General features: G+C 38.4%; 1 protein-coding gene across 1 annotated transcript; it reads left to right on the top strand.

Annotated features, from left to right (window-relative positions):
• The first annotated feature begins 3,673 nt into the window (after positions 1 to 3,673).
• Positions 3,674 to 9,218, top strand: LOC139448027 (uncharacterized). Its single transcript, XM_071229528.1, has 5 exons — positions 3,674 to 4,336; positions 4,649 to 4,777; positions 5,777 to 8,094; positions 8,614 to 8,884; positions 9,081 to 9,218. Exons 1-5 carry the CDS (start codon positions 3,674 to 3,676, stop codon positions 9,216 to 9,218), a joined length of 3,519 nt encoding a protein of 1,172 aa, XP_071085629.1.
• The last annotated feature ends 4,815 nt before the right edge of the window (positions 9,219 to 14,033 follow it).

Genomic DNA, 14,033 nt, shown 5'->3' with positions numbered 1-14,033 from the left:
ACCATGAAACATATATGCACAATTGGCCTACCAAGTTTTCTTTTTTAAACTATAGATTATGTCCAAAACACATGTATGCTTATTTGCCCTACCTTGTTTTGTTTAACATTATAGACTATCGACATGGAAAACATCTCCATGTTTGCCCTGCCATGTTTTATCTTTATTATTGATTAGCCGTGATAAAGCTGGAATATTGCTAATCTTGGTGTAAAAACATACTCATGAAGATCATGATGTAACGCGTTCCTTCCATATGTAGCGTGTTGTATATTGTACAAAGAGGTATGGAAACATGAAATATTATGTGTACATCACACTGCAAACACATTGTTAAAGTCATTTATTGATATGTAAATGCAAACTATATGCTACCACACTAGTATATGTTTCAATGCACTAAGCACATGTTGAAGTAAATTAAACAGAAATAATATAAATGTGTCACCTCCAATAAGTAATAGCCACCTCAACAAGAATCCCACCAATCCACACATCAAAATAGTATAAACACAACATGCTCCATAAAAATAGATATTCTTCCCACAGCATAGTTATCAATACACAATATATGTATAAATCGCAATAGAATAGATGCTTTTCAGCTTACAACAGTAAATTAAGATCACACATCATTAAGATGGTGAAATGGGGTTTAAGATTAGTCCAGGATTAGTGCACTTATATAGCGACGTGCTTGTGTGGCTGCTTGTACTAGTCCGGACTGATGCCGATTTATAGTGCTAGCTCACTGAGATACCATGGCGCAGTTTAACATGAATACCCCACTCAGAAACAGTATACTGACTCCGAGCCGACCAGTCCTTGTTTCAGCACTTTAATGCCGAGCGCCAGACAGCAACAAGTACAATCTTTTAACGTCTTTTGGTATGACGCGGCCGGGGATCGAACCCCGGACCTTTCGCTCTCCGAGCGGACTCTCTACCACTAGACCACGGAGGCGGTCCACACATCATTAAAAACTGTACATATAACACATGAACAACATACACATGTACACATGGCATGGAAACTCCCCACACGAAACATCCTATATACAATAAAACTCTCCTATAGAACCAAAATATATGCATGCAAAAATAAATGAAACATATTAATCAAAAATATACACAAATAATATGAATAATTGCATGTAATTTAATACCAAAGCATGGTACTTGGGGATAATATTGCATTAAATGTTGTTTACATTTCTACTGTAAAAATCCTTTTATTGCAACATGCATGCAAAACACCATGACTTACACAGATATTAATATGAATAGCAGTCCTGCTTATATTGAAAAAACATAGGCTAAACATAATGCTTTAACAACATAATCAATCTACGATATCAAATTCACTTTAATCACATTATTATTCATAATTATTGTCCCTTACAATTGGCAAGACCAATGTATGGAAGTATGCATAGATAGGTTTATGTATGTAATATATATATATATATATATATATATATATATATATATATATATATATATGTATGTATGTATGTATGTAATATATATATATATATATATATATATATATATATATGTATGTATGTATGTATGTGTGTGTGTGTGTGTGTGATGTGTGTGATGTGTGTGTGTGTGAAGGCATGTTTTTATATGTATATGCCAAGAGGTAAGCTAACCTAGATCTGAGACACACGTGCCGTAACTTCTCTTCTGGATCTGTAATCGTGCGGATCTGGCCACTCCACTCTCACTGAGCCTGCACTTAACTATAACAACTACGCCGCCTGTTTCCCAGTGTCCAAAAGAACTGACAAAGACTCTGGAAAACTCCAACTCCGCACCATGGTAGACCATATTAACTTGTGATTAAACGTATTTTTGTGTCCTATCTGCTTCTTACTTTCCTGTTCTTTCATTCCTTTCTTGTTACAGAATACACCGTGTACACAAGATACTCTTATCTATCGAGTTCACATGCAAAATTATGACACTGCAGAAAATAATCAGCACAAACTGCCAAGGCCTGAACAACAACAAAAAAACGTATAGATGTTTTTCAAAATTTGAAAAAGCAAATATATATTGCCTGCAGGACACTCATTTCACTAAGAACATAGAAAATATAAGTAAACAAGAATGGGGATCAAAACATTGTATATTTAGTTGTTATAAAAGTAACACCCGAGGGGAAGCTACCATCTTTGAAGAAGTCCATGATAATAAATTTGGTAACTTTCTTGCTCTTAAAATGCAATTAAGAGAGAAAAAACCCATTTACTATAATCAACCTGTACGGTCAAAATACAGACATGCAAGCATTCTTTGAAAAAATAATAGATATTGTCAATGTGTTAGAGTCTGATCACTGCTTCATCTGTGGCGATTAGAATTTTTTCCAAAACCCAGACATTGATATCGATAACTATAAAAATGCAAACAACCCACACGCCAGAGATAAAATATCACATTCATAGATAAACAATCCTTTTTTGAACCCTTGGAGAGATATGAACCCAGACGAGAGACGATATACGTGGAGACAAACCAAACCCATAAAACAAGCCAGATTAGATTACTTCTTGTTGTCAAGAGACCTTGAAAAAGCCGTAGATAAAGTTTGTATAGACCCTGCTTACAGATCAGATCACTCTATACATTGGATCTCGTTAAAACTTAATAGTATCGAGAGAGGAAGAGGCTACTGGAAGTTCAATAATTCCCTACTAAACAACAAAAATGTTGTTGAAAAAACTGAAGAAGTAATTAGAAATACAATAGAACAATATAAAACAGGTGTCGATGAACAAGGCAATGACATATTAATATATACGACCAACTTTTTTTCGAAACACTAATGTTGATGATAAGAGGTCAAACTATAAAATACTCCTCGGAAGGGAAACGAAAGCGAGAACAGAAAGAAAATTACTTACAAAATCATATCGAAGCATTGCAAATCAATCTAGACACCTCAAAGGATATAGAAATTAAAAACGAAATACTAAAGAAACTTTGTAGGATACCACTTGTGAGGATAAGTCATTTTAGTTCTTTTATGAGAGCTTCATTTAAGTTCTCTACTTTTTTGGTTTGTCCTGGTTAATCATCCGGGTTATGGTCAGTGCATGGACAAGCACGTGGACGTAAGCAGAATGACATGAACTTGTGTAGGGTGTAAATGGCCCATAAAATTTGTAAGTATTAACAATATATATAAGGAACAACATGTAAATCATATCTAGCAATGCTATAAGAAATGTAAATGGTGTTAAAAGGGTAATTGCATGTTGAAAAGGTTGAAGTGTGTATCACAGATGTTTTGTTTAAAATCCGGAAAATAATGTTGAAAATAACATGTACATGTACTTACTACCTTAGTTACAAGTTGTAATATTTCCCATTTGTTTTTTATTATAGCTTGTACCTGTCAACAATAGGCCTTACAATTAAAGGGCCAGTAAAGGAAAGACATAATACAAAATATCTGTCAATCATTCAAGACTGAATCAAAAATGTATTCATCAATCTATGCTGAAGTTATAAAATAAACCATTCAAGACAGTGTACTGGATTATGTGTCAATGGCCAAAGCGTATCACCTACATAAAAGTACAAGAAATTTTTATACATAACAAAGAATGTTATCATCAGACATTAGAAGTGACACAGACAGCTGGATTGTTAGAGACAGAATGTCTAATGTAACAATAAATAAAGATGAAGTTCAGAGTGAAAGGATAATTCAACTGAATAAAGAAAGAGCGGGTATCCAGTCTGCATTCACCAGAACTAAAAATCAGATAAATGGTCTCATTGTAAATAAGAATGCTAGTCAAACAGACATTGAACATGTTGAAGGATCAGTGAAATCAATTGAGAAAATCTTTGACAGTTTGACACAGAAAGTAAATCACCTGAAGGAGATAGTGCAAGATGATGCAGAAGAGATTAGTAAACTAGAAATGTACATGAATAAGATGTCAGATAGACTGAAAACAGTGATGTCTAGTGTACAGATGTGGCATCATGATACAGTAAAACCAAGTGATTCAGCGAGTCAGGTAGGAAGCCATGCAAGTAGTGGAAGCACGAGATCGAAGATTGCAGCAAGGAGAGCTGCACTGAAAGTCAAACAATCTGCTCTGAAGAAGAGTCAGGAACTGAAGTTAAAGAAATTTGAACTTGAATTACAAGAAGAGACTCTTCAAATGGAGACTGAGCTTGCAGCCGCTGAAGCTGAAATAAAGGCAATCAATGAAATCGATGGACCCCCTTCTGTTAAAGATGATGGTATAATGGGCACAAATCCCAAAACAGTGCATTTAGTGTCAAGTAACCCAATACCCACAGACAGAGTGAGTGATCAGCATCTCAATCCAAATGCAGTGTCTTGGACAAGCCATAATGATACTATTCAACCACCACAGCCAGATAATACGCAGTATGAAATGTTACATTTGCTTCAGTTGCCAAAAGTTGAAATCATGAAATTTGATGGAAATCCTCTGCAATACTGGGCATTCATCAGGTCTTTTGACATTAGTATAGGGGAAACATCAATCAGCAATAGTGCTAAACTGAATAGGCTTTTACAGTACTGCACTGGGCATGCTCAAGAGGTTATAGAGTGCTGTGTAATCATGAATCCAGAGATTGGTTACTTTCAGGCCAGAAAGTTACTGTTGGAGAGATTTGGCAATCAATATGTCATCGCTAAAGCATGGGTGGATAAGGTGACAGACGTCCCCAACTTGAAACCTAATGACAGTGCTGGACTGAGAAGATATGCGGATTCTGTGAGAAGCTGTGTGGTTTCACTTACAGCAATGAGCAGGCTGGGCGAAATCGACAATCAATTGAGGATGAGAAAGATTGTTGAGAAGCTTCCCTTCTTCATTCAAGGTAGATGGAGAAAAGAAGCTGTAAATGTTTTAAAGCGCAATGGTCAGTATCCAGGAATTGGGTATCTTGCTGAATTTATAGAAATTGTTGCTGAAGAACTGGATGACCCGGTGTTTGGAATCAATGTAAAGGATTCTACAGAGAAACCACCTCCACAAAGGATAAGCTTCAAGTGTAAGTCAGCTTCCAATTTTATTGCACAAGGGAACATTACTCAGGAAAACAGAAACCTTCATGAACAGCCACAGAGAGCTTGTAAATGTTGTACTGGCAGTCATCCTCTTTACCAGTGTCCTACTTTCAAGAAGATGAATTTACAGAAGAGACTGGAGTTTACAATAAGACAGAAGTTGTGCTTTAATTGTTTCTCATCAAGGCATTTGTCATCCCGATGTATGAAGGACAGCATGTGTGACAATAGCAGTTGTAAACAACATAACCGGAAGCATTCCAGTTTGCTCCATGACAGTTCAAGGACATCTTTAAAATCTGTTAAAGAGCCGATGCCAGACAGCCAGGATATGAATCCCATGTTACGATCTTCAAGTTGCAGTGAGCATGCAGAGAACAAGATTTAGTCAAGTTCAGTGTATGGAGTCAATGGGGCCGGAGGAACAAGAATAGCTCTCCCCATAGTTCCTGTCTGTGTGAAAGGATGTAGTGAACATGAAGTAATTAAGACTTATGCTTTGTTGGACCCAGGAAGCACAAATACCTTTTGTTCCAAAGACTTGGCAAATACTTTGAAGTTGGATGGCAGTGGTGCTATGCTTTCTTTAAATACTCTTACTGACAAAGGCTATGAGTCTCAGACAGAGGTTGTCTCCCTTAGCTTAACAGACATCAATGGAAGACATGCTACAAACATGTCAAATGTATTTGTGCTCTCTCAGATGCCTGTGTTGGAAGGCAGTGCTGTATCACAGTGTGATGTTGACAAATGGAAACACTTTCAAGGGATTGATCTTCCCATGGTTGAAGGCAAATTTGCCAAAGTGACAGTGCTGATAGGTCAAGACAATCCGTTAGTTTTAACGCCACTTGAGGTGCGATCAGGGAAAGCTGATGAGCCCTATGCCACAAAAACAATATTTGGATGGGCCATCAATGGACCTTTACGCAGAGGCATTCAGCAAGACATGACGTCCAACTTTGTGCAAGTTGAAGCTAACTTAGAATCACAAGTCGAGAAGTTCTGGCATCTGGACAATGTGAGTGATGGAAGATCACAACTTTCATTCCATGACAAGCAGGTCATTCAATTATGGGACAATACTGTTGAGAGGGAGAGGAGGCATTACAAGTTACCTATACCTTTCAAAGTAAATCCCCCTAATTTGCCTAACAATTTCTGCATGGCTGAAACCCGCCTAGTATCATTAACCAAGAAGCTGTCTAGGAATGATGATATGTATGAGCATTACAAAGCAGGTATTGATGACATGGTGTACAAAGGCTACGCAGAGAAGGTTCCTGATGATGAAGTATGTATTGATGATGGATCAGTCTGGTACCTCCCTCATCATGTAGTCACTAGTGACAAGAAGCCAGGGAAATTCAGAATTGTGTTTGACTGTTCAGCCAAGTTTGGTGGAATCAGCTTAAATGAATCAGTTCATCAAGGTCCAGATTTAACCAATATTTTGATGGGTGTACTGTTGCGCTTCCGTGAGAAAAGGATTGCCATCGCCGGTGATATTGAATCAATGTATCACAGAGTAAAGGTTGCTGATCAACATCGCAATGCTTTGAGGTTCCTTTGGTGGAAGAATGGTGAACTAGGTGGAGATATAGAGGTCTATAGGATGACATCACATCTATTTGGTGGCATATGGAGCTCCAGTTGTGCCAATTATGCACTGAGGAAAACTGCAGCAGACAATGCGGATGATTTTGATAAAGATACAATTCAGACTGTTACTGACAATTTTTATGTAGATGATTGTCTGAAATCTGTTGATTCCAAGGAGAAAGGTATCAAGTTGGTTCAGAATGTGTATGATCTCCTACAGAGAGGAGGTTTTAGGCTCACAAAATGGACCAGTAATAGTAGAACAGTACTCCAGAGTATCCCAGTTGAGGAAAGAGCCAAAGAGTTGAAAGACATCAATCTGTGCGATGATGAGCTCCCTCAAGAGAAGGCTCTTGGCGTGAAATGGGACACTGAAACTGATCAGCTTGGTTTCAAATTCCAACCAAAGAATAGGCCTGCAACCAAGAGAGGTCTCCTCAGTATACTTACCTCTGTCTATGATCCAATAGGATTCTTGTCACCACTGATCTTAAAGGCAAAGATGATATTTCAGGATGAATGTCGTCTCCGAAAAGGATGGGACACCGCTTTGGAATCAATCAGCCATGAAAGGTGGTCAAACTGGCTGTCTAAGCTGTGTCATATTGAAGACTTCACTGTCTCAAGATGTGTGATTCCAAATGACTTTTGTGAAATGATGTCTGCTGAATTACACCATTTTGCGGATGCTTCTATAGCAGGATATGGTCCTGTATCGTATGTCAGAATCGTTGATTCATGTGGAAGAATCCATTGCTCCTTTCTGATGGCGAAGTCGACATTAGCGCCAATCAAAAGTATCACAATACCAAGGCTTGAACTCTGTGCGGCTGTGCTGAGTGTAATACTTGATGAAATGTTACGCAAAGAACTGCGAATGGAAACCGAACAATCTACATTTTGGACAGACAGCATGATAGTACTACACTATATCAAAAATGACTTTCAAAGATACCAAACGTTTGTCGCCAACAGAGTGACACAAATTCGTGAAGGTTCTTCACCACAAAGTTGGAGATATGTCCAATCATCACTCAATCCTGCTGAGGACGCATCTCGTGGACTTGATGCTGATGAACTACTTGCAAAGGAAAACTGGTTGCAGGGACCGAGCTTCCTGTGGGAGAATAAAGATACTTGGCAAAAAACACCAACAGTACTTCCTGTGTCAGGAGAGGATTTGGAAGTTAAGAAAGTGAAGGTCAACTTTGCAAGTTCTGATAAGGTTGAACCATCCACTACAGATCGACTCCTTAGCCGATATTCCTCTTGGTACCACCTCAAGAAAATGGTTGCTTGGATACTGAGACTAAAGCACTGCTTGTTAAGACGTGTCCGAGAGGGAAATTCTGAAGAAAGGATTTCCATGGAACCTCTTGTTGTTTCCGAGATGAAACAAGCTGAAACTGAAATTGTTAGGTACACTCAGAATCTTGCATTTCGGCTTGAAGTGGAATATCTTCTGAATGACCGCTCCATACCAAAATCAAGCCCAATTTACTTACTTGAACCGCTCTTGAATCAAGATGGAATACTATGTGTAGGAGGGCGTTTGAATAATGCTCCAATATCTGAAGAATCTAAACATCAGATGATCCTACCAAAAGGACATGATATTGTCACGTTGATTGTTCGTTGTTATCATAAACAATTAGGTCATTCAGGGACTGAGCATGTTCTGTCACATGTAAGACAAAGGTTCTGGGTCATCAGTGCTCGCAGAACAATCAGAAAAGTACTGAAAGACTGTGTCAAATGCAAACGATTACAAGGAAAACGCTCCCATCAGAAAATGGCAAATCTACCAGAAGACCGAGTCACACCTGGAAAACCACCTTTTGCTCACACAGGTGTGGATTGTTTTGGACCGTTTCTGATCAAACGTGGGAGAAGCGAAGTTAAGCGTTATGGTTGTATCTTTACCTGTTTAACAACAAGAGCTATTCACCTTGAGAAGCTAGACAGCATGGACACGGATTCCTTCATAAATGCTTTGAGACGGTTTGAAGCACGAAGAGGCGTCCCAGATATAGTACGTTCTGATAATGGAACCAACTTTCGAGGAGCTCAGAAGGAATTAAGAGAAGCAATTCGTGCATGGAATCACCATGAAATCCAGGAACACATGCTACAGAAAGAAATTCAGTGGATGTTTAATCCCCCATCTGCCTCTCACATGGGAGGAGTTTGGGAGAGACAGATTAGGACCGTGAGGAAAGTACTGAATGCATTATTGTATCAACAGCATGGTCTGCATGATGAAGGATTGTCAACATTGTTCTGTGAAGTGGAGGCAATTGTCAACAGTAGGCCAATAACCATTGTATTTGACAGTCCCAGTGATATGGAGCCACTTACACCAAATCATATCTTGTTGCTGAGATCAGGAAATTCCTTACCTCCAGGAAGGTTTTCAGTACATGACACTTACCGCAGGCGCTGGAAGCATGTTCAGTTCCTTGCGGACCAGTTCTGGAAACGATGGCTCAAGGAATACTTACCAGGCTTACAGCTCCGTCAAAAGTGGCTACAATCTACAGTGAATCTCAAAGTGGGAGACATAGTGCTACTTGTGAATGAAAATTCTCCAAGATGTGTGTGGCCTCTCGCGAGAATCACAAATGTGTTTCCGGGCAACGATGGTCTAGTGCGATCGATTGAGGTGAAAACTAAAGACTCTGTGTTAATAAGGCCAATAAGCAAAGTGTGTCTACTTGAATCAGTTTATGATGCATGAAAGTGATGAAACAAAAGACCACGATGTGAGATGGAAATGAAAACCTGAGCAGTTGAACATTGAATGTGAAGGACTGATATGACCTTAATATGGAGTTATAATGTTAAATGTTTCACATTTAAGGGGCCGGGAATGTAGGATACCACTTGTGAGGATAAGTCATTTTAGTTCTTTTATGAGAGCTTCATTTAAGTTCTCTACTTTTTTGGTTTGTCCTGGTTAATCATCCGGGTTATGGTCAGTGCATGGACAAGCACGTGGACGTAAGCAGAATGACATGAACTTGTGTAGGGTGTAAATGGCCCATAAAATTTGTAAGTATTAACAATATATATAAGGAACAACATGTAAATCATATCTAGCAATGCTATAACAAATGTAAATGGTGTTAAAAGGGTAATTGCATGTTGAAAAGGTTGAAGTGTGTATCACAGATGTTTTGTTTAAAATCCGGAAAATAATGTTGAAAATAACATGTACATGTACTTACTACCTTAGTTACAAGTTGTAATATTTCCCATTTGTTTTTTATTATAGCTTGTACCTGTCAACAATAGGCCTTACAATTAAAGGGCCAGTAAAGGAAAGACATAATACAAAATATCTGTCAATCATTCAAGACTGAATCAAAAATGTATTCATCAATCTATGCTGAAGTTATAAAATAAACCATTCAAGACAGTGTACTGGGTTATGTGTCAATGGCCAAAGCGTATCACCTACAAACTTAAAGAGGCAAACACTGAACTGGGAGAAATAAATAACATAAAAAAAGAAGGAATAATCATGCGATCTCGGGCAGAATGAAGAGAAATGGGAGAAAAGCCAACAAAATACTTCTTATCCTTAGAAAAAAGAACTAGCTGAATAAGGCAATAGCTAAACTAGAAACAAAGAATGGACATACCATAACTGAAACAAAAGATATCAACGAAACCCAGGGATATTACCAACAGTTGTACACGACACAGACATGTAGAAACGTAGACCAAGATGATAATTATGCTTAAAGACTTTAATATTCCAAAACCAAGCACACCACAACAATTAAGCCTCGAAGGTGAGTTACAATGAGGAAGTTTTGACATCTTTTAAAAATATGAAAAATGAAAAATGGACTTACTGTAGAATCTACAATTGTCAATTTTCGTTGGACGACGGGACAATTTTGCGGAATACGAACCGTCTACTCTGAAGGGGATCAAGGCTAGCATTGAGCGTTGCCTCAAGCGACACGATTACAAACATCTGCTGGCGGAATCTATCTGGCAGAAACTGAGGGAGGTTTGCAAGGAAAAGGAAACTTACCCCAGCGAGCTGATCCTGTGTCCGGTATGGAACTGAATAAACTCCGTGAATGCAGACAGCTTGGCACTAAGTCTCCAGATGATGTGAACAATACAGTCTACTTTGCACTGAGGTCGGCCACGCCCCACAGACGCATGCATTGGGGCGACGTCACACTCAAAACTGATTCTGATAATAAGGAATAGTTACAGTATTTGGAACGTCAGTCAAAAACACGACAAGGCGATCAATCCTTTGACTTGGCACCAAAAGCGTGGGCTCAACCTGGGGACGAATGTTGTCCGGTGGTAGTTTACAGGTTGTATCGGGATGTCCACCCGTGAGACTTTAGCAATGATGAGAGTCCATTTTATCTTGCACAGTTAGGGGTAAAATCTGAAGTTATGCTCTCTCATGAAGACCATGGCATCCAGGGCTAGACTGCCCTCAGACAAAAGGTTGACGAACCACAGCACTAGAAAACGAATGATCCAAACTTGATCCGACTTTGGTGTCCCAGCGCATCAGATTATACAGGTTTCTGGTCAAAAGAACGTCCAGTCCATCAACAGTTATTCTACAATTAATGAATCACAACATCTAAATATCAACAAAATCCTGTCATCTTCTATGTCCACTCCACAAGCGGGTTTGTCAAGTCCTCCCAGAATCCCAGATGCACTAGTTTCCCATCAGTCACACACGACGTCCATTCGCTGCACATGGGCCAAGAAAAGTCGGGCTGGGCCGGCGGGTAATACTAAAAATGGATTGCAGAATAATAAAACGAAACGCGCATATCTAGGCAGATCTCAAATGTCCTCAAACGTATAGTTTTGCTCATTTAATTGAGTTTGAATAAAAATGCACCTTCAACAATGTAATAAACTGATGATTATGACTACATACCGTGAGTCTCGTAGAAAAGTCAGTGTTTTGAGTGTGTGTATTCTTTGATTAGAATGCTTCTCACCGACCTTAGCATGTAGGGGTGTGATGTCCTGGGCAGGAAACGACAATGTTTTGACTACTCTTCTTTCATTAATTAACGTGTTGGGCATCCCCAATTAACCTTTACTAATTCGTGTAAAACCATACAAGGATGTTTCCTGGAAGTGGATATTCGCGAATGTCAAAGAACTGACACGACACGTGTTAATAACTGTCCAAGCACTTCTAAAGTTCCTAACATTCTTTATATCTAAAGATTAGTATTATATTTGATTAGATACCACTTTCTTGTTTCATATTTCAGTAGTTAAAGAAAAACACAGAGCTCAAAGTGAAGCCTTTTTCACTCTACATTCTCAACATAGTCTCAATCAGAAGTGTTTGGCTTGTGTTGGGTCCGACTTGGCCCGGGCTGTCAAAATGCACTTTAAACACACAAATGTATCATCAAATGTCTTTTAATCTATAGACTAACATTATATCTACGTATATACAACTTTATAGTGTCTCAGTTTGCTGTATTTAAAGAAAACAAGGGGCTCAAAGTGAAGCCCTTTTCCCTCTACATTCTCAACATAGTCTCAATCAGAAGTATTTGGCTTGTGTTGGGTCCGACTTGGCCCGGGCGGTCAAAATCTACTTTAAACGCACAGATGTATCATCAAATGTGTTTACATCTATAGATTAGTGTTATATCTACGTATATACAACTTTATAGTGTCTCAGTTTGCTGTATTTAAAGAAAACAAGGGGCTCAAAGTGAAGCCCTTTTCCCTCTACATTCTCAACATAGTCTCAATCAGAAGTATTTGGCTTGTGTTGGGTCCGACTTGGCCCGGGCGGTCAAAATCTACTTTAAACGCACAGATGTATCATCAAATGTGTTTACATCTATAGATTAGTGTTATATCTACCTATACACCACTTTATAATGTCACAGATCGCAGTATTTATAGAAAACAAGGGGCTCAAAGTGAAGCCCTTTTCCCTCTACATTCTCAACATAGTCTCTATCAGAAGTGTTTGGCTTGTGTTGGGTCCGACTTGGCCCGGGCGGTCAAAATCTACTTTAAACGCACAGATGTATCTTAAAATGTATTTACATCTATAGACTAGTGTTATATCTACCTATACACAGCTTTATAATGTCACAGTATATCGCATTCAAAGACAACTGGACCGTTAAAGTCAAGCATTTTTACTGTATTTTCTTAAGAAGTGTTCGGTCCGACTTGGCCCGGGCTGTCAAAATCAACTTTAAACACATAAAAGTATAATCAAATGTGTTTACATCTATAGATCAGTGTTATATCTACCTAAATACCACTTTATGATGTATCAGTACATCGTCTTTAAAGAAAACAAGGGGCTCAAAGTGAAGCCCTTTTCCCTCTACATCCTAGACATAGTCTCTATCAGAGGTGTTTGGCTTGTGTTAGGTCCGACTTAAGTCCGGACGGTCAAAATCTACTTTAAACACACATATGTATCTTTAAATGTATTTACATCTATAGACTAGTGATATATCTACCTATACACCACTTTATAATGTCACAGTATATCGCATTCAAAGACAACTGAGCCGTTAAAGTCAAGCACTTTTACTGTATTTTCTTAAGAAAATCCCTTTTAAAAGTGTTCGGTCCGACTTGGCACGGGCTGTCAAAATCTACTTTAAACACATAAAAGTATAATCAAATGTGTTTACATCTATAGATCAGTGTTATATCTACCTAAATACCACTTTATAATGTATCAGTACATCGTCTTTAAAGAAAACAAGGTGCTCAAAGTGAATCCATTTTCCCTCTACATTCTCAACATAGTCTCTATCAAAAGTGTTTGGCTTGTGTTGGGTCCGGCTTGGCCCGGGCGGTAAAAATCTACTTTAAACACACAGATGTATCATCAAATGTGTTTATATCTATACCTTGTTTTCTTTAAATACGATGTACTGTGACGGGGACATAAACATTATAATGATAATGATGATGATAGTTGTTTATGATGAGGATCATCACCATATTTTAACGTCTATGGTGTGATTAACAAGGAGGCCTTTCATGATTGAATTTAATCGTGCACTATTGCACATATTTATTTGTCTGAATATCCTCTTGTGAAGAATGTCAAGACTGAAAACAAGTCATTCAATGGATTTTCCTAAACGACCCATTGATGCAGTACTGAATATCAATGTTAATGTTTATTTTGTTGATGGTGCTGGACGGTACAGAAATGAGTGTCAATCAAGCGAAGTGCCATATCAAATCGACCCAGAACCAGTCACTTGCCACTCGAAAACGTCAATGTGTGATTTTGCGTCAAAGTTGATGTCCAGCTTGACACAAACACAGTATCTTTGGCATGGTTCGATCCTCCT

This window comes from Haliotis cracherodii, unplaced genomic scaffold (assembly GCF_022045235.1).
Source record: "Haliotis cracherodii isolate W230 unplaced genomic scaffold, xgHalCrac1.p SCAF_7, whole genome shotgun sequence".
Taxonomy (NCBI): domain Eukaryota; kingdom Metazoa; phylum Mollusca; class Gastropoda; order Lepetellida; family Haliotidae; genus Haliotis; species Haliotis cracherodii.
Note: the sequence above shows the minus strand (reverse complement) of the source record. Positions and strands in the feature narration are given on the sequence as shown.

Excerpts from the sequence above, each read along its gene's own strand:
- LOC139448027 (XM_071229528.1), top strand. The coding sequence starts at position 3,674 with ATGTCTAATGTAACAATAAATAAAGATGAAGTTCAGAGTGAAAGGATA. Across the intron at positions 4,337-4,648 it reads ACCCAATACCCACAGACAGA|GCCAGAAAGTTACTGTTGGA; the intron begins GTGAGTGATCAG and ends GGTTACTTTCAG. Across the intron at positions 8,095-8,613 it reads GCTGAAACTGAAATTGTTAG|AGCTATTCACCTTGAGAAGC; the intron begins GTACACTCAGAA and ends TTTAACAACAAG.